General features: G+C 39.0%; 1 protein-coding gene across 1 annotated transcript in view; it reads right to left on the bottom strand.

The window, feature by feature from the left end:
* BDP1 (B double prime 1, subunit of RNA polymerase III transcription initiation factor IIIB) overlaps nucleotides 1-27,732 on the bottom strand; it is a 55,187-nt gene that overhangs the window by 9,426 nt on the left and 18,029 nt on the right. The window contains 24 exon segments of the mRNA XM_059833733.1: nucleotides 569-629; nucleotides 1,847-2,017; nucleotides 2,598-2,755; nucleotides 3,419-3,576; nucleotides 5,174-5,405; nucleotides 6,016-6,108; nucleotides 7,935-7,971; nucleotides 8,276-8,392; nucleotides 11,334-11,724; nucleotides 12,709-12,926; nucleotides 13,959-14,175; nucleotides 16,779-16,960; nucleotides 17,494-17,713; nucleotides 18,428-18,543; nucleotides 20,033-20,234; nucleotides 20,806-20,993; nucleotides 21,479-21,635; nucleotides 22,235-22,294; nucleotides 23,028-23,209; nucleotides 23,704-23,935; nucleotides 25,133-25,215; nucleotides 25,675-25,834; nucleotides 26,427-26,527; nucleotides 26,664-26,808. Of these exon segments, the coding sequence (XP_059689716.1) occupies nucleotides 569-629; nucleotides 1,847-2,017; nucleotides 2,598-2,755; nucleotides 3,419-3,576; nucleotides 5,174-5,405; nucleotides 6,016-6,108; nucleotides 7,935-7,971; nucleotides 8,276-8,392; nucleotides 11,334-11,724; nucleotides 12,709-12,926; nucleotides 13,959-14,175; nucleotides 16,779-16,960; nucleotides 17,494-17,713; nucleotides 18,428-18,543; nucleotides 20,033-20,234; nucleotides 20,806-20,993; nucleotides 21,479-21,635; nucleotides 22,235-22,294; nucleotides 23,028-23,209; nucleotides 23,704-23,935; nucleotides 25,133-25,215; nucleotides 25,675-25,834; nucleotides 26,427-26,527; nucleotides 26,664-26,808 (3,881 nt within the window).

The following is a 27,732-nucleotide window of genomic DNA, read 5'->3' as shown; positions in this document are numbered from 1 at the left end:
AGTTAATCTGCTGACTCAGCACAGCTGAAGAGGGAAGTCTGATTGTTTTCTTCCTTTTTCTTCCCCTCCTCTCTGCCCTGCTCCACACTTGCACAGTCCAGCCCTCCTACTCACACAACTCTGACACTCGACAACTTCATGAGCTGCTGTAGCTCACTAAGCCAGTGGAAAACTACACAGGTTCTCTCCCTCTGTCATTTTCAATTTTTGATGGATAAGTGAGTCAGAGGCTCATAAACGGCTCTAACAACTGCTAAACCTAGCATGAGGTAAGCAGCAGGAGCTCACAGCAGGGAGGAAAGAGCAAGAACTTTGCCTTCCACTGATATTTAAACTTAATGAAGCACCATTCAAAAAGTTCCTAAGTCTAGTTTGTGTTAATGAAAGGTAATGATAAGAGGCTAGGGAGGGGAATGGCACTGTGTTGTGGGTCATTATTTTTGTTAATGAAATAGATTGATTAATCATGTCAATGAAAACATTTAAATTTTTTTTTTATTCATCTTTGTGTAACTGCAAGATACACAAGTGTGGGCTTTTGCTAACTTAGAATATTAGCACATTATACCTGAAGTCTCTTCTGCGCTGCTTACACATTGTTGTTGAGAATCCTGAGCACAAGCTTCCTTCTAGAAATAATACATTTGAAATAAAACAAGTTAATAAATCTGAGAAATAACTCTTGAAAACAGGAAAGAAACAAAGCTTGTCAAATGCTGAAGAGCCAAAAAAATCTAATGACATCATCATAATTGCATTTGGTCAGCTTTTACTTCTAGCTATTCTAGGTTGAAGGATACTAGCCTGAAAAGGACAAGAAACACTTGGGCAATATAAAATTTATATGCAGCTCATCGTCTGTATTGATGGTTTGTCAAAATAAATTTATACTTCCTACAGCACAACTCTGTCAAGAGATGACTCACGTAATAAATTGCTCAATGGCACTAAGAACACAAATTCCCCCAGCAATTACAAAACCACTAAGTGCCAAAGAAAAACACCAAGCTCTGCAACTCATCTATCCTTTTCCTTTTGTGGCATGTACCTTTTCTAAAAACAAGGAATATTCCATTGCAAGTCGCCTCTTCTCACACTCTCTGCCAGTCCTGTAAAAGCCAAATCATTCTTGTACCTTATTCTAACATGAGATCAACTTTGACACATCAACAGCTTGCACTGAGGAAACAAGCTACTACCCATCAGCTGTTCCACCATAACTGCATGTACACTGATCTCAGGCAACACTAAAGAATCTGAGAGAACTGAGAACGAACCTTTCTCTCATGAAGAAAATAAGATACTTCTTGTTTATACTACAACAGGGATACACAAACCACTGAAAAGAAATGGATGTGAAAGACATAGTGTTTGTCCATGATAATATGCATGTAAAACTCTTCACTGGGTTTTGAAATAAATGGGAAAGAGTATAGCAAAGGATGTTTGTTTTAAACAAAGCAAATGAAGGTGACAATGAAAATGCTGCATCCAACAGTGACATTTTAACTTAATTTTAATTTAAACAAATAAAACAATAGAAGGTTAGACTGAATGAATACATGAGTCCTAGGTAACTTCTTCTGTCAAAACTCTTTAAAAAAATTGCTCAAAATTTTGCTAATGTATTTATCAGTTATTGCTGAAATGCTATAAACTGAGGCTTGCAAAGATTAAGTTTGCCTGAAAGATTAAGTTTGGTTATGCCTTTGCGAAAAAGAAAGTTTCATTCTGATTAGGTACTAGGTCTTTAAAATGGTTGAGTACATTTGCACTGAAAATCTCTTCCTTTACAGAATTTCAGAAACTGGGCACTTCTAGACTGCAATTAAATTAAGTTCTTTACCTGAGTAAAGTTGATTGCGGATATATCGTGCTCAGGAGGACAAGGATTTTGCTCAGGAAGTCCATCCACAGAACTTTGATTTGGATAATCCTCTAGTCCAAGGTGAGATTTTTCATGTTTTGGTGATGCAGTTACAGGTCTTAAATCTCCTGAATTTCCACAAGCATCTCTCTTCTCTGTTCTGTAAGGTATATATATAGTTAATTTGAAACCAGCTGAAGATACCCTGTGCATGGGGTAAATTCTGTATAATTATTTATTTAATATGAAGCTTATGTAGTTATAGAGAAACAGGGCACCTGTTTAAGAACTACATTATACTACTAAACAAAATGCATAATCTTTAAACAAGTCTACATAAAGTATTTCAGTAAAAAGCCTCCCTAACACCGCTAATCAAGACATTACTACTAAAAGCATGACAAAGCAGGAAGCCTTACAAGCTCATTAACATTTCCAAATCGATCAACTCCTTAACATTTCCTTTCAGACACAGTTTCATGGGAGACAATTAACCAGCAAGGTAATTACTAAGTTCTGAAACAGCAAACACAAGTTACTGTTTTACCTCCAAAAGCTGTAGGACAACATGCAAGAGAGAAAAACTTTAAAAATAAAAATCTAAACTGTACACTTATGTGCATAAACACACACAGAATATCCGTAAGCACAGCTTCCATCACAGACGCATACTACACACAAACTTTGGCTGCATATTTTAAGAGACTTTAGGAATAAAGTCAATATTAACTGATGATTCTTCCTACCTCTCAGTTTTGCCTACTTACTTGGTAAGTTCCATACTTCCAGTTGCAAAATCGTGAAGAACTGAAGAATCACCTGCAGCTGCTCTGACCTGTTCTAGTTCCACTTTCTGCATTCCTGCGGCACCTCTCAGGGTTGTAGACTCTAAGATATATAAAAATAAAAAGCAAAATAATTTTTTGTGTGTGTGCATGTGTGTATATATATGCATATTATTTCTACATATAAGCTTTTGTATATTAAAATGTGTATGTATGTAGATATGTATACATAAACACACTACAAAATTATTAACGATTTTGCTGTATATGTACAGGTCTTATATAAATGAGACATATACACATATCTCATTTTGCCTGTGGTATGTTGTGCATTTTGCTAGTGATATGAAGCTAATTAAGAGTTTGAAGACCACCTTTTTTTGTAACTGCTTTAAGACTACCAAAACAGTTCTGTATCTCTCCCCTTCTAGTTTTAATAGAAGGGAAAGACAGTAATCATAGAAAAAAGTACACTGTATTGTACTGTATTTCTGTAATCAGCAGTCCAGTAATTGAAGGGCTTTCCAGGTAATTTAAGACCTTCACAGAACAGCTGCTATTCAGATTTCATTGAATTTTACACTGAAAGATATACTTATGTATAAAACTATACCATAAATGGATGCCCTATGTTACACTGATGATGCATCATCTGTGAACATGGACAGAAAGTGAAGACTACTTTCAGCTTATTTTATTCCATAAAGAGCTATGAATCCATCAGAAGAAACCATTTTCAGAACCCTAGGGTATGAAACAGGCTTACCACTTTGAACTTGCTCTAGTTGTGCCACAAGTACATTTGTGTTAAGTGACTTCTGAATTGTGTTTTCATTGGACTTCAATACTCCAAAGTCTGGCTCAGGCTTCAGCAGTCTGCCTCCTGTCAGTCTCATACTATTCACAGTAGGCAAAGAGCTATCACTGCAAGTAAAAAGGAAAAATGCTATCAATATACTTCTTTACTTTTGACAGTCTGTTGTGAGATGAAATTAGTATTTCCAGCAAAGATCACTGTGCAGAGAAGACATAAGACAGATGGAGTAGATGAGATGATGAAGAGCTGAAATACAGACTACAGCTGGCAGAGGAGACAGAATACTATTTGGCAGAACAAAAATAAAGTTCATCTGGGAATCGGAACAGGCAGGTATACTGCAAACTAGGATGTTCCCTACTTAGAGAAAAAAAAGAATATTTGAAATATTGAAAAAACATGAGATCAGAAATCTAACATTGATCACATGGCAGTAAGTTCTGGTTAATAATATAATAAAAGAACCACTGGACTTAAAGTAAACTATTGTGCTGGTTTTGGCTGGGATAGAGTTCATTTTCTTCATAGTAACTAGTATGGGGCTGTGTTTTGGATTTGTGCTGGAAACAGTGTTGATAAAGCAGGGATGTTTTAGTTACTGCTGAGCAGGGCTTGCACAGAGTCAAGGCCTTTTCTGCTCCTCACAGCACCCCACCAGAGAGTAGGCTGGGGGTGCACAAGAAGTTGGGAGGGGACACAGCCGGGACAGCTGACCCCAAAGGGATATTCCATACCATATGACGCCATGCTCAGCATATAAAGCTGGGGGAAGAAGAAGGAAGGGGGGGACATTCGGAGAGATGGCTTTTGTCTTCCCAAGTAACCGTTATCCGTGATGGAGCCCTGCTTTCCTGGAGGGGGCTGAACACCTGCCTGCCGATGGGAAGTAGTGAATGAATTCCTTGCGTTGCTTTGCTTGCCTGCGCGGCTTTTGCTCTACCTATTAAACTGTCTTCATCTCAACCCACAAGTTTTCTCACTTTTACTCTTCCGATTCTCTCCCCCATCCCACCTGAGGGGAGTGAGCGAGCGGCTGTGTGGTGCTTAGTTGCCAGCTGGGCTTAAACCACGACAACTATCTTTGATTATAATTTTTCAGGGGAGTATAATCTGATAGTTTCTTCAAGCAATCAACAAGTTAAATAGTCTTTCAAATAATACAACATGATCACCAGCAGATTTTTTCTGAAAAGGTGTTCCATCAAGCTGTTTCAACATTCACAAATGCTTGAACAAAATTAAAAAAACATAAAGCATTAAAAGACATAATGATAAAAGATCAACTGGTTCCTTGACATCCCTTTGCTCTAAATCTTTGATCTACGTCCTGCAGCAGCAGTGGCACTTACGCAATTTGCCTTGGCCTGATTAGCTGTAAAGTACTTTGGGAAAATGAGCTTGGTAATTAACAGTGGATCCATACCACCTAAATTCAAATATTCTTTTCTCCCACACCAGGGTAAACTTAACTTCAGGAGTGAGGAACAAGTTCTACATCCCCAAAATTATATGCCAACATCTCATAGAAGTCATAAGAATGAGACAAGAGGGGTTTTCCAGATTACATACCAAATTACATAAACTGAGAAACCTTTGCTAAAGCAAGACTGCTTGCAATTCAATAAAAATAACAGAAAGAACCTAGCAAAAGTAAGCAGTATCAGAGGATCTCTCTCCCCAAAGAAAATTAAGTAGTAATTCAACCTGGTATTGGTCACATTTTTCTCAAAATATTCTTTGACGCGTATTCTTGTGCCAGTGCTTTGATCCTCTACATTAACGTTGCTTCCATCCTCAGGAGGAACCAATTCCTTGGTAGAAGTGTCTGAAGAAAGTAAATACTGACTAGGAGTTCTATTTTGTTTGGAGTAGGCGTGGGTTACAAGGCTATTGGCCATGTCCAACTCATCTTGAGCAGGTACAATGTGTGTCCGTTCTGGTTAAAACAACAAACAGAATAGAAAAGCATAATGTAAAAGACTCAGGTTTGGCATATACATAAAGCTATTTTACAAATGTTCAACTTCAAATCTCGTTTCACAAAGTCTGCATTCTCCAAAGATGCAAATTCAAATCCCAGGTAAATGCAGTCCTAAGATCACACTTTTGATAGTGAGAATGTAGAAACTAACATTCAACCAATGAAAGCAGATAATAAATTCTAAATAAAAGTCTATCAAAACCTAGACTAAAACCAGCTGATTTCAGGTTGTAGTTAGTTAGGTGGAAAAAGCTATGCTGATAGTTATGGTCATTTAAGCCTAATTCCTTTCTTTTGTCCAACCAGATTAATTCAAACATGTCCCTCCTAAAAAAGGTCTCAGAAATATCTTTCTAGCACAGTGATGCAGTTGGCAGTATCCAGTAAGGTGCCTTACTTTTTCCAACCAAGCTGCATTGCCTAGTCTCACTATATGTTATAATTCAGCAGGACTAGAAGCATAAAAGACTCCTGACCTCCTGCTATGCAGCAGGATGTGGAAGAGCTTTGCTTAGGTGGACCCAGAAAGTACAAGCAAGGCTTTGTCCCATAAATCAGATCATACCTTCAGTGCTTGTTTTTAACTGGAACGTTGGATCACCCATTGCAAGTAAAGTCATGGCAGCTTCAGTGCTTCCATCAGTAATTCCTGCAAAGTTGTTCACACATGTTAAAAATCACAAGCACATTAACCAGAAATCCACTGACCGTATTCAAAAAAGCATTTGACACTATCATCAATATAGTGAAGTACGTACTTTTTAAATTGTTGCCATTCATGGATTGAGATGCTTGTAGACAGACAACAATTCTCATCCACTAAATTCAAACTATTGTAAAAACATTGAGCAGCAATATTATTCCCTTTAATGGTGTATTGGGTACAGGTGGCAAGGTGTTGGTAGTAGGGGGGCTGCCCTGGTTCCAACTAACCCCTGCAGGACACAGCTGAGCCTGTCAGCCAAGATGGTTGCAACTTTGGGAAACATATTTAAGAAAGGGGAAAATGTTGCACAGCAGTGAAGAGTGAGGGAAAAAGTGTCAGAAACAACCCTGTGAACACCATGGTCAGTAAGGGAGGAGGAGGTTCTCCATGTGTGGGACCAGAGATTCCCTTGCAATCTGTGGAGGAGACCTTGGTGGAGCAGGTAGATACTTCCTGAAGAAACTGCACCCTGTAGAGAACCCATGGTGGAGCAGACTTATCCTGAAGGACTGTACCACATAGGAAGGACCCAACACTGGAGCAGTTTGTGAAGGACTGTATCCCATGGGAAGGACCCCATGCTGGAGCCAGGGAAGAGCGTGAGGGGAAAGAAGCAGCAGATATGGAGTGTTAGGAACTGACTGCAACATCCATTCCCTGTCCCTCTGTGCCACTTGTGGGGAGGAGGCAGAGCAGTGAGAAATGAAGATGTTAAGTTGAGCCTAAGAAGGTGGGGAGGGAAAGGTGTTTTAGTTTTTGTCTTTGCTTCTCACTGTCCTACTCTTTTTTATTTGGCAATAGATTACATAAGTTTTCCCCAAGTTGAGTCTGTTTTGGTAAGTAATCTCCTTGTCTTTATTTTAACCCAGAAGCTTTTCCATTTTATTTTCTCTCATCCTGTTGAGGAGGAGGAGTGGGAGAGCAGCTGGGTGGGCATCTCGCACCCAGCCAAGGTCAACCCACCACAAATGGAAAAGAAAGAGGTAACAGCTTAATCACAGAAATCTATGACCTATAGTGTTGATCCATAGCCCAGTTTAGACTCCCAACTCCTAATCTCTACCCAGAATACATACCTTTACCTATCACTAACTAGGCATATCGGACAAACATTTCCATCCTCCAAAGCTATTGTACTGAAAGAAATTGAAAGAACAAAGTAGGCTTCCTACTACTTTGAAGGAGGCTTCAACTAAGACAGTAGCCTACTCAATTTCCAGTGCTTCCTAGGAAGATGTACTGAGAATGTATTTAAATTTAAAAGTGAAAGCTATTCTAAAAATTAATAGATCCATAAGAGTTTGTAACATATCTCCCATGGAAAGAATATTTGCTTCTGGAAGACCATGATCACAGTCTGTCACACATGCTATTTTACCAGTTTAGGATATTTAAGTCAGAGATCACAGAGATGACAAAGCTATGAAGCTGCCTACTCTTCGTATCACTCAGTCACACATCAAGCAAGCTGCTAATAAGGACTTGCAAAGTTTCCTCTTCTCCCAGTACAACTAACCACAGCACGGGAAAGTGATAGGACACACAAAGGACACATTCTGACCCTGGGAAACAGAATCTTGCAATGCTTGGTTCTGCTACTTGATAGAGACAGGCGAGAAAGAAAATGGTTTAAATCTTCTCCAAAACATAAAAGCATCTAGTATCTCATGAGCAGGTTTTTTTGTAAGATATATAAACCTCCAAACTTCCAGCAAGAATAACTACATATTGCTAGCAAGTTAACGGGAAAGATGTGAACAAGATTGTTTCATATCTACCTTTGTCCACCACTGGATTTTCATGTACGGTTGTTTCCTTAAATAAAAAGAAAACCAATATCAAAGTTCTATATAAAATCAGTCCACAATTTTAATTTAATGCTTACGATTAAATTCTCTGCCCAAAGGTTACCCTGGCTTTGAAAGGGTATATTAAAGGCTAGCAATATTTACTTACATAGTTTTCCCATAGCTGTGTCCTTTGTATCTGTGTTGGACAGGTAAGAGTCTATTAAGCTATACCATTACAAGCAGACATGGGAACCAGACACTGTCCACGTAGCTTTCTATGTGCTTTGAAACAAAACAAAAAAAATCCCAACAACAAAAGACATTCTTACAGCTGTCAAGGTGCTTATTTTTTCCTTCTTCTGTACCACCGGCTGGACAGATGCATGAAAAAGACCATCAACATCAGTAGCCACCTGCACATCTGGTATATTCACAGATATTTCCAGCTGCAAAAATAATTTTAAAAGATTTTCAGTTCATCAGCCCCAAAAGAAAATCTGTCAAATGCAAATTTTTATAAACCACATATACTTATCAGATCTTGAACGTTTAGTGGGATCCTTCCCCCCAAAAAATCAAGTCTTATACTACATACCTTCGCATTTAAGAAGGTAGCAGTTACATGAACTGGAGGCAGAACTGGTAGCGCTGCTTGTAACTAACTGGAAGCATCAGACAACCTAAGACATTGTTTCTAATTGCTTATTACTCCATCAAACTAAGTTATGCAGCTGAGACCTTTCATGGTGGATGTTTACCTCAAATGGGCTGTGTTAGTCTTCACACTTTCTCTGCTTTGTAAGTCTTCAGGAAAGAAAAAGTTCAGCCTTTTTCCAAAGTAAGACTAGGGAATACCCCACCCCCCATTTTACCTATATTTTTTTTTCTTCAACACTGTCTTTTCACTGAGAACTTCAGACATTTGACATTTTCAGAAATGAGGACTTGAAATTTGGCAGAAAGGTTACAATATTTGCAGTGAGGTTCTTATGAAAAACACTGCTCAATCTGGGTAGCTTTCAAAGACTTGCACTTCTACAGCTATTTTCCACTGATCTATTTAAATTTGACAACAGCTGAGTCCTCAGGTGTCTAACCACATCCCTTACTAGTACTCGTGGCTCCTGTGTATTAAACCAGGAAACTTGATCATCATCCCTACACATAATATAGTCCACATCTTTGAGATCAAGGGATTTAGCAAAACTTTCTGTGCAACAACTTTCCTACCCTTTACTGTTCTAGAGTTTCCTTTGGTGTTTTGACTAAGATTTAAATTCTCTTGCTGTTTCAGCCAGAGAAAGAAACAGTGTGACTAATTCAAGACACAAAAAAGCAGGATTTCAATGGGAGAAGAGAGGAAGGTGACTAGCAGTAGTAAGCAAAAAGAATTGGAAGCGAAAGTGAATGGAAAGAAGTAGTGATGAAGATCTGAGGCATGAATGGACCAGGTCAGATAAACAGATTTTGAATGAAGCGAAAAGAAAGAAAAAAAAAAAAAGAGCTGTGAAGACACATCACTGAGATAAGACAGGCTAGAAGGGACAAAAAAACCAAAAGAAGCCACGTTGAATGATAGGGAAATTAATAGAAAAATGTCTAACTAAACGTTTCAGCATTATCCCTTTCAAGGCCTTGAAGAGAGTCCACTGTTCCCAAACCTCAACAGTTACCTGATGACAAAAAAATATGCCATTTCTACTCTAGTGACTGGTCTTAGCAGATATGATACCAAGTCCAAGTCTTGCTACAGTCCTACAGTCTCGAGTTTTATTCTAGTCTAAGACTACAATTAAAACAGAGGCCTGCACTCTAGACTTCAAGTTTCCAACTCTACAAATGGTCCATAGAAGAGCTGAAGCATACAGCTTTTGAAAAAAATGGACAAAGACATAGATTGTCTCTCATTGACAGTAGCAATGACTGAGGCCCATGGATCTGCCCTTGCCAGGCAGAGCAGGAACATCCCTCAATGGACTGCAGCTCATGGAGGACCCACGCTGGAGCAGCGGCAAGGAGTGGAGTCCATTGCAATGACTTTTTTTAAACCGTTATTTGAGCTGTATGCTATAGCAAGAATAACATGAATCAAGGGAAGACAAGCCTTAGAACAAACCAGGCAAGTGCAGTGGTGACCAACCTGAGCTGGCTTTGGCACCCGAAAACTCAACACAACGTGCCGCCGCTCCTGAGCAGCCACGTAATACATGGAGCTCTAAGCATGGACTAAATAACTCAAAGGACATTTTATGGACATTTTAAGCGGGTGGCCCACAGACCAAGGGAATGATATCCATGTATACATCAAAGGACAGGAGGAGAAGTTGTGATTAATAAGGATGTACTGATAGTGTAGGACCTGAGCATGACACAAATGGGAAAGAAAGGGTGAAGGTTGTACTGTGCGTGGCTGGGATGTAGTTAATTTTCTTCATAGCAGCCCACATGGTGCTGTGTTTTGGATTTATGACTATAACAGTGTTGATAGCACACCAATGTTTTTGCTATTGCCAAACAGTGCTTGCACAATGTCAAAGCTTTTGTTTTCCTACTTTTTGCCCCAGCAAGTAGGCTGGGGGTGGGCAAGAGGTCAGAAAAGCACACATCTGGGACAGTGGACGCAAACTGAACAAAGGGATATTCCATATTATATTATGTCATGGCCAGCAATAAAAGCTCAGGGAAAGGAGGAGGAGGAGGAGGGCATTTATGGTTACGGCATTTGTCTTCCAGAGTAACTGTTACGCAGGCTGAGGCTCTGCTTTCCAGGAAGTGGCCTGCCAATGGAAAGTAGTGAATAAATTCCTTATTTTGCTTTGCTTTCACATGCAGCTTTTGCTTCACCTGTTGAACTGTCTTTCTAACAATCCATAAGTCTTCTTACCTTCCTTCTATTTTCTCCCTGTCCCACATGAGAAGGGAGTGAACAAGCAGCTGTGTGCTTGCCTGGCTGCTGATCAGGGTTAGCCCACCACGCAGCTGGAAGTTTCCTGGCAAGGGGGATACCACGTACAGAAACATCTCCCTCATCCCCTTATTTCCTAACATTCAAATGTAAAATTGAAATGCTCCATTTGTTCCATCTCGGGCTTCAAAACACATAGTAAGCATGGTAGTCTGTGCCTACATTCAATCCCAATAAACAAACTGGTGAGCACCCTGCAGACCTATACACAGTTTGTAAATGTAACTGGACCTTAGACTGATGTAGGATTTTGTTCAAAACCAAGTACATGTGCCAAGTAACATCCCTGCTACCCTCAATGCCATTCTTAAAAAATTAAACTAAATTGCAATAAACCCCAAGTACTCAGAGATGCAATTAGAATAAAAGCTGTTTAAACAATCAAAACAAAAGTACATAGGCAGAACCCAGGTACATGATACCTCCTCCATGGTTTCCTCTATCTGAACAGGAATAGGTTTTGGAGATCGAAGACCTATAGGAACAAACACTGGAGCTTTGTTTACTTCCTCCGGTGCAAAGCATTCATCTTCATCATCAGGCTCAAAGTCATCTGTCTCCTCCTCTTCCTCCTCTTGAGAAGCCCGGAGGGTCACCAAGGTTATCTTTGAACTTCTGCGCTCCTTTCCAGATTTCTTTCTATGTGTAGTTTTCAAACTTTTTTCTCTAGTAACACTCAATTTAACTTCTTGCCTTTGATTACCCTTCTCACTGCAATCAGCTTCACATTCAGAGGCAGACGAAGCGGCAGTTCTTAGCTCCGAGACATGTTTTGGCAGTGCTATCCGTTTTGATGACCTTCTGGACTGCCTTCTAAAGTACAGAACAAAAGCATGTTTAAAAAAAAAGGTGAAGTCCAAGACATCCCAAAAAAAGGGTACCAGAAATCAAAACAAACTCAATGAATAAAAAAGGATCATTATGATCAACAATACAATCTGTTTACTTCCTAATGTACAGTGACAAAAATGTATCCACATACCATTTAATCAGAAATCCTGACTTCTTCATGTATGCACAAAGTGCTGGTTGTAAATGTGTATTAAGCAGTTTCAGAGTGTTGGAAAGCTGCACAATTAAATTTACAAGATACAGAATTCTTTGATTAGAAAAGGATGAATTAATTTTAATTTTGAGGAACATGGAAGTCGCATGCTTTTTATGTCATGGGAACATTTCCAGTTCTCTTTTGCTAAAACTATACTAGCAGCCCCAACTATGATACTTCAGTTGATCAGACTAATGCCTAGAAACTAGAACTATTAGATGATAACTAATCATCTGCTCTGGTTTCTCAGACAGCAGTCTCTTCAATAATCAGCTGCTTAGTGCTTCCCTCCTCAAAATGATGGGTACGACCACTTTGGGTACCAAAGGCAATTCCAAACTTCCCCCAAAAAGCATCCTCTTTGGTAAACCGGTGGGGAGGGGAAACAAATAGCAGCAGAGGACGCTTCCAGCACCGAGTTTCTGTTTAGGTTAATCCCACAATCCCTGTGCCCCCAATATGAGTACTTCAAAGTCCTCCCCTTTAAAATCAGGAATGCCTGTTGAAACCAAAGGTGGACCCTGGGATGGGCTGGTGGGAGTGCTGATTGTGTTCATTTTATGAGAATGCAGGCAGGGTAAGAGACCCAGGGGTATCTGCATGCACCTGAGAGAGTTCAGATGGAAGACACAAGGACTGACATCCTGCATGCGCTCACATAACACACTGCAGAACTATGGGTCATAATTACATGTTTAAAACAAAAGCCAAAACCAATCAGTTGAGCTTACAAGCCAAGATTATTTTACCTTGTGAGATTGTCCGATTTTTTTTCGTGAGGGGTGGAAAGCTGAGAATCATCTTCTTGTTCGACTTGACTCTCACTCTCTGACGATATCTCTGGAGACTGGAGTCTACTGTCCTGCCTGATTCTTTTACAAGATGTTTCTTCCAAAGGGTCTGTAAAATTGTGTTTTCTTGTAGCCTCTGAGAAGGATGCAGTTTCCACTATATTACTGGAGTTTTGCTGAACAGAGGAGACAATTACTACCATATTAAGTGCCAAACATTTTTAACTGGTTTTCATGACAAAAAGATTTAAAGAACTAAGTTTCAGATTCTTGAAAACATGTCCGGCTGTCATCTCTAATAGCTTAGGACTTCTTTCCCCATTTTCTTTAATTTCAGGCTCTATAGCAGAAGTGTCATTAGATGGTATTAACTATGATGCCTGAGTTGCCAGTGCTGCTGCTAGTTAATAGACCAAGGCCATGCTCAACTTATTAAGAGCAGCAACTCAGAAGCTGGAAAGAGGAATCATTTTCTAAAACTGCCTATTAATTTAAAGAACAATTTGACGGAAGGAAAAATTCTTTTTTTCTGCCCCGGGAACAAACTAGAAAGAAAAAACTATCATAGTTTACAGAACAGCATTTAAATAGTATTCATAACACGCCAACATAGAAACGTATCCCAGAACATAAACATCAGTAAGCACAGTTCTGTCAATTATGGATGCTTGGCTAAAATAATATGTTAACTGAAAGATTTTAGTGACCCATCTAGAAAATAATGAACACCAGACAAACTTGATTCAGGTACCGCAACTTTAGACAGAGAAGGAACCAGTCTGTGCTACGTTAGGCCTGTTGAGCGAATTTAAACAGAAGAAGGTCTAAACTTCGTTCACATACATTTCAACTTGTAAGTATGCTTATATGGATTTTAGGTAACATCTGATGGTAGACAGCTGCCTTAATTTCCATTGTTCAACAAATAACAGACATTAAATTAAATGGTTACAGTGTCAGCATATATTTATAATAATGTAGACTTCTGACCATATAAGCTGTAACGGACAACACTGTACATTAAATATTTCCACAGTTTCTAGATTCTAAGTCCATTTATTCAGCATAATTTCCAATAGCGAATTAAAAAAAATAATCACATTAACCTTTCACAGCCATATTACTGGATTTCTGTGCCATCTATGGTTCTAAGAACTTACACAAGAATTGAGGTATAAATTGGCTCAAAACACATGTTCAACACTTACCATCAATACACCTGTTTTTTCTAACGCCAAACACACTTCTGCATTTCTATTCTCAGTGTTGTCGTCTTCTCTGTTTTCACCTTCTTCAGGATAATCTCTTTTTCTAGTGCCTTTCATTAGGTTTGGCCTTGGTTTCCTGAGGGGCTCCCTCGCTCGATGCAAAGGTTTTGTATCTCTCTGTTTACTTCCTTCTCCAGAATTTAATTTACCATTAGACCTACAAAAATATTTTTTAACTTTTACTTCTCAGGAACTACAAAATATACTCTACAAGCTTGGTTTACTATCAAATATTTAGCACTTCCAGCTAGAAATGAACTTAAGTGTTCTGCATTTTTATTTAGTTAGCTGGTGAAGTTTAAAAAAAAATAAGGGAAGAAAAAAACAATGTGAAAATGAGACAATGGGCTTTTCTGCAGTAGTGGACCTTTCTGACTACTTTTGGAAAAATCTTTTGGAAGGAAAACAACATTAAGTCGTCAGGTAGAGCCGAAAGTTTCAGCTATACCGCCACAGGTCCCAAAAATTAAGCACCCATAGGAACATTATATTAATTAATTACAGTGCTCAAGGTACTACTGCTTTTAAACAGGATGAAATTCTTAAATCTGTTCAAGCACATTCAGATCAGTAAGACTGAAATCTTGGCCTTTTAAACTTGTGTCTCAGGAAGGGGCAAGAAGGAGGATCCAGGGAGCTACAGGCCAGTCAGCCTCACCTCGGAAAGTGATGGAACAACTAATCCTGGAAACCACTTCCAGACACATGAAAAACAAGATGGTGACTTGGAGCAGTCAGCATGGATTCACAATGGGGAAGTCATGCTTAACCAACTTGATAACCTTATATGATGAAATGACTGGCTCAACAGATAAAGGGAGAACAGCAGATAGTGTCTACCTTGACTTCAGTAAGGCTTCTAACACTATGTCCCCTAACATCCTCATAGAAGAGCTGATGAAGTATGGGCTGGATGAGCAGACAAGGAGATGCACTGAAAACTGACTGAATGGCCAGGCTCAGAGGTTGGTGATCAGTGGCACAAAGTCTAGTTGGAGGCCAGTAACGAGGACTGTGACCCTATGGGTCAATACCGTGTCCAATCCTGTTCAACATCTTCATTAATGATCTGGATGATGGGGCAGGGTGTACCCTCAGCAGGTTTGCAGATGATGCAGAACTGGGAAGAGTGCTTGATACACCAGAGGGTCATGCTGCCAACTAGAGGGACCTGGACAGGCTGGAGAAACAGGCTGACAGGAACGTCATGAGGTTCAACAGGGGGAAGTTCAGAGTCCTGGATGTGGGGAGGAACAACCCCAGGCACCAGTACATGCTGGCACCCACCCAAATGGAAAGCAGCTTTGCAGAGAAGCACCTGGGCATCCTGGTGGACGCTAGGTTGAACACGAACCAGCGATGTGCCCTTGCAGCAAAGGAAGCTAACGATATCCTTGCCTGCATTAGGAGAAGTGTTGCCAGCAGGCTGAGGGAGGTGATCCTTCCCCCCTGTTCAGCGCTGGTGAGGCCACACCTGGAGTTCTGTGACCAGTTCTGGGCTCTCTGGTATGAGGGACATGGACATACTAGGGATAGCTCGTCAAAGGGCCATGAAGACGGTGAAGGGACAGAAGCATCTCTCCTATGATGAAAAGGCTGAAAGAGCAGGGACAGTTCAGCCTGGAGAAGAGAAGGCTCAGGGGGATCTCTTCAATATCTATACAAATACCTGAAGGGAAGGTGTAGAGATAGATGGAGCCAGGCTCTTTCCAGACTCTTTCCAGTACCCAATGACAGGACAAGAGGCAATGGGAACACACTGAAACACAGGAGGTTCCTTCTGAACATCAGGAAATACTCTTTCACTGTGAGGGTGACCGAGCACTGGCACAGGTTACCCGGAGAGACTGTGGAGTCTCCATCCATGGCAATATTCAAAAGCTGTCTGGACATGGTATTGGGCAACCATCTCTCGGCGGTCCTGCTTGAGCAGGGAGGGCTGGACCAGATGACCTCCAGAGGACCCTTCCAACCTCAACCATTCTGCGATTCTGTGAAATGCTGCCATCACAGAAGCCAAGAAGACTGTAATGTAAGGCCCTTGTCTTGTTAGCACAAAGAATCTGGGATATCATTTCAATCTAAGTTATGGAAGAGATTTTAAGCAGAGGCTCAGACACAGGAACCAGATGCTGATTTTAGAAAACAGCAAAAGTAAACTGATTTGAGGCTGCCCTGTATCAGTTAAGATTGAGCAAAAGATAGCTTATAAACATAACCCAGAACTGTTACATGTAGTAAATGGCACTATCTGCCTCATATTGCACATACATAAAAAGCATCCCTTCCACCAAAGAACCAGGACACTGCACACAGTTGCATGAACTTCTGCTGCTGGAAAGAAAAAGTGAAGAGACTCAGAATACATCTTAGACAGCAAGCTCATTTTATGTTACTCTACCTACCACTTCTCAATTGTGAGTGCAAACAGCACTCCTCAGTCTTCCTTTCAACGGACCACACCCATAGTGCACTGTACCCTAAAATGTATTACTGAGAAATTCAGCTAAACTCTGATTACTTGCTTCTACTCTCATCTGCAAAATACCTTCTAAAAAGGGAAACAACCTTGAGAAAAATTCTGTTAAGAACTCTTACATTACCTAAGGATGCCACCTAGTGACTTTAGCAGCATGCAGCATATAATAAATAGTACAGCTCAGAGCCTACGCTTCAAAAAGCAAGTGCTGTATGAAAACAACTGGACAAATACACAGAGTTTTCAAAGAGCTTTTTTACTTTGTCAACAGGGAACTTTACCTTTCTATGGTATCCTGAATGCCTCCTATTGCATCTGTAGGTAGATGTTCTTGTTCTCCCTTACTGTGGCAGTTAGCTGATGTTTTAGAGGAATAGAGTGTTTCTGACTTCATACTTTCTGGATTTACATCTAGATTGTCATTCTTGGCCAAATTCCCCACAAACAATACTTCCATGTCATCCTTAGATTTGAGAAAAAAAACCCGAACAATATTAGCACAAAATACATCACCTGTAAAATAAAGCATTGCAAGTTATGATCAAGACATTAACCTGAGACAAAACTTCGCTTAAAACCTTTCATGTAGTTTATGGCACCCATCACTGTTCCTTTAAAGAAGGTATTTATCTAATAAAAACAGATGCTATAACCAACGTATTCTTTCATGAGCAACCACCAAGGAGTTCAGGTGAAACCCAGCAACAGAAATATGGCATGCAGGTAACTATTCATGTATCATGAATATGACTGAAATTTCAAAGTTTAAATGAAGTCTTTACATTTGTTAACAGTAGTCTATATATTATCAAAGTGTCATTAACAGAATTTTAGAAGACCACATATTAAGGTGCAAATATTAAACAAGAATGTAATTCTTAGTAGTCCAAAATTAATTTATGCATTTAAAACAGCTTACTTAAATGTCTCAAAAACAGCTGGTATGGAACCAAGCATCAGAAAGTACAGTCAGAAATATCTGAACAGAATTCTCACTTTTGAACAAAGAGGTTCCTCAGATTCTTCTACCACAGGAAGATTATCTCCTTTATTTGCTTCTTCCTCAACTGGACCAGCAAGTTTCTGCGCCACTGGAGATTCTTTTTCACTATATGCTCTTTCTATGTTTGGTCTAGTTCTCTGAGATCCACTCCTTATGAATTGTCCTAGCTTCAGAGCCCCCAGCTTGCCTTCTTGGGAAGTGGATTTTTCAGAACTAGTGAATTTAAAGCAAACAAACAAAAACAAACAAACAAAAAAACCCAGAACGATGTCACTTGTCTCTGGTTGGGAGGGAAAAAAAGCAATTCTGCATTCATTAAGTTTTGAATCAACACTTATACAAGAGGGTTAGAGACTGATACACTGTTTTGTTTAAAATCAAGAAAATCATCTCTTCAAATATATATTTCTCATTTTGGGCATTTATGATTAACATGCGAGAAGGAATAAGAACATTTCTCTATCAAGGCATTTTTAACATTAAGAAAAAGTTGTGTTGCTAACCATACCAACATCAAAGTATTTGCAGCCTAATACATATTTAAGATCTTATTTTAACAAGAGCAGCAGTAAAACAGAAGAGCACACTGGGATCAATGAAAGACAGATCTCTGACATTTTGCAAAGCTTATATCTGTTACATGTATGATTGCTGTATATGCAAATACAAACCCGATAAAAGAAAAGCTTGGTCAAAAAGAGCTATGAGCTCATACAGATCAAGTATGTACCACATAAACAATGGCAACTAGTTGAGCTGAATTAAAAATGTGCTCTGAAAACATGGGAAGCTGCCTGTAGGCATTGAAAAGGAAACATTAGGGAAAGACTGGTAACAGGAAACAAAAGAATTGACACTTGTAAAGGTGTCTCATGATGCACTAGATGAAAGCTCTTCAAATGCAATTTTGCTAAACTCTAGCCTCACCTGCTTTGTTCAGACAGTATGTTTTCAGAAATACAGGGCACCTGAGATGCCTCTTGCTGTTCCTGTTCGTCATTGCTCAATACATCTGCTTGACACAATACAGCTTCATCTTCACCCTTTAATTTGCAGTAAAAAAAGAGCATGAAGAAAAAGAGAATCAAGTTTTTAAAACAGGAGTGTATTTTATAAAAAAAAAATATAAACTACAGATCTCTGTGCTATTTTCCCCATCTGAATCAAGACAAGAATCACTTTATTAAGAATAAGCTGCCTGAGGACATAATTCAATTTATAGGTAAGCAGGAATAGAAGTCTTTTTAGTCCTGGGATACATAGAGTTAGGCTCTTAAATACTATATGCACTCAGGCGTTATGGGTAACACTTTTCTATTTAGCATTCAATCAACATGGAGCACTATAGGAACAAAATACTTTGGCAAATGGAAAAACCTTTGAAAACTGGACACTGCAGAGCACAGCACAGACACACCCAAGCCACTATAACATAATCTCAGGTTCAGAAGGGCTTACTAGTTTTACTTCTGTATTTGGTTCCATAAAAAAGCCACTCAAACACATCCCTCAGCACTCCAGGTCTGTGACAGCTTTATCAGTACAGAGAAGCATCAGACCTGCTGTGGTTCTATGTATTTGCACCGCACAGAGCAGATGTACGTGCATGGCCCACAGGCCACAGGTATAGAACAGCCAAAACTGAACCCCAAGCAACTACCTCAGCTATGGGTGAGCTGACACTGTGGCACTGAGAAGGAGACTACTGATGCAGTGCACTCATGCTCCTCTCTGGAATGCAGCACACAAGTACTACAAGCTAGCTCTACACAGGTTCAAGAACAAACCCAGCTATAACCACTCCAAAAAATTAGTCACTCTTACAAAGCTTAGCTGTTTTTGAGATCTAAGGCAAGTCTACACAGAGACAATTCATGCCCACATCCATGACACAATTCATGAGCAACCCACAAAATGGTTACAGAAAGTTCATCACACTGTAATGGCTTTTGAGGACTTCAATACCTTTTACAGTGCCTAGTAAAGTGCCTGTGGGGATACACAGTGTAGGTGAATGACTAAATTTACCTATGTAAAGGAGAGGAGTATCAGGCACTGTAGTGGTGAAGGCGGTCAAAGCTTACCAAATTAATAAGACCTTATTTTTTACAGAAAAATAGCTATTCTCTGCCTTCTCTTGATAGGCTATGCTAAATTCCTCAACACAGACTTGATTCATCCAAAGAGGAAAGATAAAATGAGCAAAAAAGCCGATTTTTATGTATTACAATATAAAACCACATTTTTATTCTAGAATTTACCTTAAATGTGCATAATCTTTTTTTCTACCGTGCAATCCAATCAAAATCAGATCCTCTTTTTTCAGAAGACATTAATAGTACATGTTGTAGACTTCACTGATATCATACCTGCAATACCTCAACATACCAGGGTTTTGGAGATTTTTCATCTACTGTGGTGTCTCAGCTTCAGGGAATGCAACTTAAATGTTCTAATTTAACTTCATAAAATACAACTTGCAACTTGGAACCATACTTTTGAAGACAAAGCACTTATTCTTATTAGACTTACCATGCCCGTATTGGCAAACTCATCTTTTCGCAATACCAACTGCTCTGCTTCAGGCTTTTTCTCCCTCTCATTTTCCGATATTTGTAATTCCCTCTTTCCAACAGCTTTTCGCAAGTTTGGCTTGTACCTCTGGAATCTGCTCCGCACTAACTGGACAGGTTGAAGTGGTGTTTGTTTACCTCCTTCTTCAGTGGTATTTTTGCTACCAATGCTAAGTCAGACAGAAAAAAAATAAATCCAAAGCTTAATACAAAAGCATGTCTTTAGCAAAGACAGGCTCATTATATTTACATACAAAAAACAGCTGAGTTTTTAAAAGAAACCATGTGAACGTAAAGTTCTGCTGAGTTTAAGTTACAAACACAAAACTTTGTTTCAGCAAAAATTTCAAAGCACTGGTCTCCTAACTACTTCCAGAACAGAACTAACTCACCCACAGGAGGCATTAACTTACTGTCTGCTTATTGCTATAAAACCAAAGCAATTTTCACACAGTTTCTCCAATAAGCGAACTAGTATTCCTCTGCTTACGTGAAATGAATCTAGTGTTTCAGATGATGAAACAGTTGTAAAATGAATGCTCATTAATTTAATGCTTAGCATAGAAGTAACTGGAATTTACGTATAACTAGTGTCAAATCTATGGGAACTGAGATTTCGTTCCGTATTTTTATTAGATTTTCTTTGCCAGTTAGCAATCCATTGGCACAATGTTTTCCTTTTAAAATACTTTCATTGTTACAGTTAAGAAACAAAAGTAGCTAAACCCTTACCCTGCATTAGTTGGTGAGGTATCATCTTGGTTAACTTCAGGTAGACAAAACTTGAGTTCACCATCCTCTGATCTTGAAAGTGTCTTTGGGGACTTACAACTTGACCTTTCAGAAACCTCCTGAGAGCCAAATGAGTGCTCCTTTTCTAAGGATTCCAATGGTTGCAGGACTTTGTATTTTCCTGCTTTCTGAAAAATATAAACACCAGAACCAGAAAAAGTCATGATACTAAACCAAAAGGAGACATTATGATGTCCATGAAGTTCAGTACTAATCACCCTCTGAAGTATTTCTTACAAAAACCCCTCTGTAACTGCTCACTAATAATGTCCCAGTCTTTCCAGGACAAACACACATTTGTTTCTGTTAAACAAAATAGCTTGAAATCTAGATTTCTTCTTTGCCATCTTCTATTAATACTTTTCTTTCTTCACTGTCAACTCTACAAGGCCACCTCAGGTCAGAAAGACATCTGAACACATAACGAGAGATACAGAATGGATGTAATCTTTTTCTCCTCACATACAACCAAGTGGAAAGTACAGGAGTTTTCATTTAGAAGATTCTAGCTTTTGAAAAAATTGTTTCAAAAAATATTAATTTGTATTTTTTAAATCATCAGTATTACAAACCCAAAAGCTCAAATATAACTACAGAAAAAAAAAAGCCTTACATCTGTATCAGGAAGGATGCTACATTCACTGTCATACTGTGTCTAACTTTCTTCCTTGTTGGTATTTTTCTGGGATACACCTTTATTATTTACATCCAGCACTTCCTTTCTACTAGTTGTTGTTCTTAAATTTGGCTTTGGTCTCTGGAATCGACTCCTCAGTAGCTGTGCTGGTTTTTGCTGGGATAGAGTTAACTTTCTTCATAGCAGCTAGTATGGGGCTGTGTTTTGGATTTGTGCTGGAAACAGTGTTGATAAAGCAGGGATGTTTTAGTTACTACTTACAGGGCTTGCACAGAGTCAAGGCCTTTTCTGCTCCTCACACCACCCCACCGGTGAGTGGGCTGGGGGTGCACAAGAAGTTGGGAGGGGACACAGCCGGGACAGCTGACCCCAACTGACCAAGGGGATATTCCATTCCATATGATGCCATGCTCAGTAGATAAAGATGGGGGAGGAAGAGGGAAAGGGGGGACATTCAGAGTAATGGCGTTTGTCTTCCCAAGCAACCATTACGCGTGATAGAGCCCTGCTTTCCTGCAGATAGCTGAACACCTGCCTGCCGATGGGAAGTAGCGAATGAATTCCTTGCTTTGCTTTGCTTCCTTGCACAGCTTTTGCTCTACCTATTAAACTGCCTTTATCTCAACCCATAAGCTTTCTCACTTCTACTCTTCCGATTCTCTCCCCCATCCCACCTGAGGGGAGTGAGCGAGCGGCTGTGTGGTGCTTTGTTGCTGGCTGGGACTAAACCACGACAGTAGCTGAGCTGATGATACAACAGTTTTCTCCTCTTCCTTCTGAGGACCAGATTCCCTAGAAAAACAAACAAAACCCAATCAAAGGCATGCAACAACAGTGGTTCTCCAAGTCATGCATGACATACTTGTATGTAGCTCTCTTCAGTACAGTAGAGCCAAGTATAAAAATCCTTAGCTTTCTTAGAGCAATAACAAAGTTACTGACATTGTGAAAAAAGATCCAGTGAAAGCACACTGAACATCACCAAAACCCTGTGTATCTTATAAATAGGGGAGCAAAGATAAGTTAAAAAAATATGCCATTTCAGAACAACTGCAACTTCCAGTCACATTTTGAGAGGGATATAAACATTTTACAAATGCCTTTCTTTGTCTAATCATGTTTAAAACTACCCAGTAGATTTACAGGACAGTTGGGTTTTTTTAAAGGACATTTTAATAGGTAACCAAACCCTATACTCAAGGATTTACATAAGCACATAGGGATGCACTGTTAGGACCAACATGGAGAAGATAATCACAGGAACTGAGCATCAGAAAAACATATTTATTTGAAAACTGGGCTCACAGTCTAAAGATCAAATTAACATCCAACGGCACATAAATATAGTGCTTTTGAGCTCTTGGCGTTTTGTTTGTTTGTTTAAGTCTAGTATTGTCTTGATTAAACATCTCATTATAGATAGAAAACTTGTTTTGAATATTAGTGTTGAATGTAAAAGTGTAGAATACCTAGAGATATTGATGGTTTTGAACACCCCTTCTCTCCATTTAAAAAATAACCTTACCCTGCATTGAAATCTGAAACCTGTTTCAAGACATCTGACAATCCCTTTTCATAGCTTTCTGCTTCTGAGGACTTTTCATGGGAACACTGCCTTCTATGTATTGAGTTCATTTCACAATCTGTAGAAACACTGCCTTCTAATATCACATTGCATGGCTGAGTGTCTTCATGAACCACCACATCCTAAAAGGAATAAAAATTTCACTTTATTAAGATGAAATATTTGCTCAACCTCTCTTTCAGAAGAGCAGGGGGAAAAGAAAAAGTTTTATTTTAGTATCTCTTATAAAAACACTCAGAAAGATCTCTCTTGCTTCCTGCACGTCCAACTAATATCAGTAGATACTCTAAAAGTAAAAATTTGTTATTTTTCTACATATTTTCTATCTGAAGTGGTCTCTTTTTCCAAGAGACCTTTTTCCTCTGCACTCCTCTTTTCAGATCTGGTATCACAAGTAATGCAAAGTGAGATATAATCAATCTATCCATGGAAAACAGAACCTAAGTGCAAGCATGAGGAAATTCTATGACAATTCAGTTTATTCTGAAAGAATAAACAAAGCATGCAAAGACTATGCTTACGAATTATGTGGTATGTACCTAGATTTTTTTTACTAAAGGCTTCTACTTAGGCCCCAGCAAAACAGTGTTCCTAAGCAACTGCTCAAGAAACTTACATTTTTGAGGCATGGATCATTGTTTTCATCCCTATGGTGTATCACACTTTTTTCTACTTCTCCACCTTGAGTTTTCTGCTCTGCAGGATCTTTTTCATCTGTCTGGTCTTTTTGCCTTGCAACAGTTCTTCCTAGATTTGGTTTTGGTCTCTGCACTCTGCCTCTCTTTAGAGGTGTTGGTTTCAGCATGCTCTGTTTGCTATCTTCTTGTAAACCAGCTGTTTCATTAGGCCTGAAAAAATACATAAGTACATACCACATCTGAAAGCATGAGGAGTCTTGGAGAAGTGATATTTTTTCTTTTCTTTTTTTTAAACAGTTATTGACATACACTTATCTAAAATGGAGCTATGCGTTACTAACTTCATGAAACAATAAAGTTAGAAGTTTATCTGCTAGAGACTGAAGAAGTACCTGAAAAGGTTAAACTTATGTTTGCCCTGTTCTTTTTCTTTTCCCACTGGAGACAGGATACCACACTAGACAGACCTTTTTCTGACCCATAATGGCTCTTCTTGTGTTTCTATTTGGTCTAGTGGCAAATGGACCTAATTTAATGAAGGGTTAAAAATCATAAACATGCAGAAAATACATAAATAACTTCACAATCTTACTAACATAAAAATATCAGAGGCACATTATTACAACTATCAGATACTTCTATGCCTTTTTACCCTGAGCACCAAGTTACACAGCACGTTAATGAAACAAATAACTGCTAAAGTATTTTTCTGCCAGATTATGAAATCCAGTTTACCCCCCTCCATCCTCTTCACTATCCCTCTTTAAAAACAAAACTTAGGGGGTTTTTTTGTTGCTGCTGTTGCTTTGTTTTTGTTATTTGTTTGGGGGTTTTTTTGGGGGGTGGCTTCCTTGGTTGTTTTGTGGGTTTTTTTGGATTTTTCTTTTAATAATCTCTCCTTTAAAACATATTCCTCCTCTTAGACTACAGCTACCACTTCTCCACTGAAGAGAAATATAAGAAACACTTCTTAATTAACATGTGCATGAAATTATCCACACTTTGGAATTTTTTCCCCTAATACCAGACACCTAACTACACTTTAAGAACAAACACTTATTCCTATTGTTTAAATACTTAACATTTTACACTACTGAAACAGATGCATTTCAGTATTAAAGCTAGTGGAGAATGCTTGTTTGAGTTTTCAAGGGACTAACTTTTCAGGTTTTTTTGCATTTATCATAACTGACATCTCATTTAAAAGCAGTTTTAAAAACAAAAATGTTTGGTCTATTTGTTTCATGCATTAAAAAAAGATTCCTATTCTTCCCTCAATTTCTGTTGCATTGCATAAGTTACTTCAGAAACTTCTATGATTCCCACACTATGTAATACTACCAGAAGTGAGATGGATGGCAAATTGCTGGAGAGCAGCACATGTCATCTCATTTTTCACATACTTACTGAGACACTGTCTCCAGGACTTTATCATCTTTTTCTGTAGCTTCTTCGCTGGTAGCATCAGACCTATTACTTTGGTCAGTATTCTGAATAGAAATAGAACATTATGGCATTAAGTCTCTTACATTTATAAAGTACAGCATTATCTAACAGACCAGGTAACTGTCCATAACAGGATACAAAATGGACTGCTTATGACAGACACAGGCAATTACAGAGTACATTTCACATAGTCAGGAAGGTGCAGTAAAATATAGATCAAACAACTAAAGCTGTATTCACTACAGGACATGAAAGGTTATTGGCATCTATTGTTTGTGTGACAGCTTAGCCGAGGTCTCTAAGCAATATCACACCGTCACCGCAGGTGAAGTAAGTGGCTGACTCCTGGTCATACTGGGGGAAAAGGGAAAACAACAACAACAACAAAACAGAAAGGGGAAAACAAACAAAAAAAAAACAGAAAGGAAAAGATATCGTTGCTGTTGCAGCCAGCAGCTTTTTAGCTAACGCATTATCTCCAGTTACCTTACTCTATTAAATACCTTTTTGGTCTCTCCCTTAGGCTGTGGATGGGACATTTTATCATTTCTTGCATCTTTTCCAGGCTCTTCTTTTCTTGCAGACACTCTTGTAACATTAGGCTTAAATCTCTGTCGACATCCTCTAACTAGTGCCTTTGCAATTACAGTTTTTTCAGGCTCTCTGCACAAAATATCCACAACAGTGACAGTTACTCCATAATACTCAAGCCTATGTAATATTCAATGACTTGCACAGCTTTCTTTACTGGAACTGGGTTGTCTTCAGAAGGATTTGCACAAACTTATGCAAGTTTCTTCACATAAGAACCAAACTTAGTTTAGTCTTACAGAGCGTGGTAACTCAATTTATCTACCTGTTAAAAAAATATGAAGCTATCACACAGGGGAGGAACTTAAGTAGACTGCATACCATAGGTGCTTCTGCAAGTGTCAGAAGCAGAGCCTTTAGCTGGCAACTGAGGGTGGGAAAAAGGCGAAGCCGTAGTTATCACTTCCTTCCCTTCCCCATCCCAAATCCCAAGCATAGATGGTACTTCATGAAGTAATGCTTTCCTTAACTTCCCAGAAAAGAAGTACATACCTTCTACCATAGTCCCACTTGGTATCATCCAAGAAAATACCGAAGTCAAATTTAAGATTTATATTAAAACTCCACAATTACTGTTGTATTTTTATAACAGCACTATGTAAAATAAATTAACAATTATAGCCAGTTAATTCCAGGAGATTAGAAAAGTTATCTCCATACTTACTCAGATTTAGTATCCAAATCCATGTTCTGTACTTCTGTGGCTCCATTTCTGTTTCTTCTGCTGACTTCCTCGGAGCACTGGAATTGACACAATGAATATTACTCTTGGACAACTGTACAGATACCTCAGCAGCAGCCGTCAGAATACTAGACTGTAGCTGGTCCACAGCATCAGCATTGGTCAAAACAGATACAGCATCAAGAGCACAGTATATTAAGCAACGTTCCTCCTTCTGACCTTTTCATCCGTGTTCACAAGGTTTGGAGAAGTAGTCTCGGCCTCCATTTTCTCTTGGGTGGCTGCTTCTCTCCTTCCAGATGATCTCACTGCATTGGGTTTAGGTCTTTGCAAGCACCCTCTGTCTGCTGGCTTTGCACTTTTCCTTGAGATAAAAAAAGAGGTGGTATACATTATTACCAAAGAGAAACTTGAAGTCTTATGTGGTCCAAGATGTACTTCAAGAGCACCCCAGACTGCATGGGTAATGCAGCAAGAGAATAAACTGAAAAAAAAATTACATCTTTCTGATATTAGGAGATATGTTACTACTTAATGCAAAGAATGTCAAATAAACTTCAACAATGTTGCTGGCTTTTAGGGGAATCTACTTTAAAATATCTGAAGGAAGTGTTTCTTGCTGTTAAATAAATAGGAATACCTCTTCTCCTAGGGATTCACAACTGATGTCAGTGTGAACAGGCTTACTGATTTCAATAGAAACAACAGAAATCTGCTCCAAAGTAGAGCAGATTTACCTTATGTACAAAATTTTGCATCTGCCTCTCCTGTCCCTCCATCCCCTTTCAAAGCTATCCTACTCACTGAACTACGAACTGCTGTTCTCAAACACCGTGTCCTACTGCCAACATCCATATATTATTGAAGAACGGGGTACATACTTCAATCTCTGTGTCCTTAACCATTGCAGTAGTGTCCTGGGATTCACACACTGTTTGACAGAGCCCTACAGCTTATCAATAATGTTCAGACTGGGAACTACTACTTCTTCTTATATTCTTCCTAGGGCAGGACAAATAAAGCTTTGACAGTCTTTATCATAAGAGTGAGCTGCCCTTCAATATGGGAAAGACAGAAGCATGAAAAACAATTTAGCATTAACTAGTAGCCCATCCCTAAATCACCTTTAAAAAAACTGTATCATGGAATAGGAAGTTGCTGATCACAAAAAAAGGGAAACTTTAGGTACAGACTTGTTTAAACACCACTGCTCAGTGATAGCAGTAAGTGTAAGAAACAGTCACAAAGATTAACTTCATAAAGGAGCGCAGGCAAGACAGAGACAGCT

Source organism: Gavia stellata, chromosome Z (assembly GCF_030936135.1).
Source record: "Gavia stellata isolate bGavSte3 chromosome Z, bGavSte3.hap2, whole genome shotgun sequence".
Taxonomy (NCBI): domain Eukaryota; kingdom Metazoa; phylum Chordata; class Aves; order Gaviiformes; family Gaviidae; genus Gavia; species Gavia stellata.
Note: the sequence above shows the minus strand (reverse complement) of the source record. Positions and strands in the feature narration are given on the sequence as shown.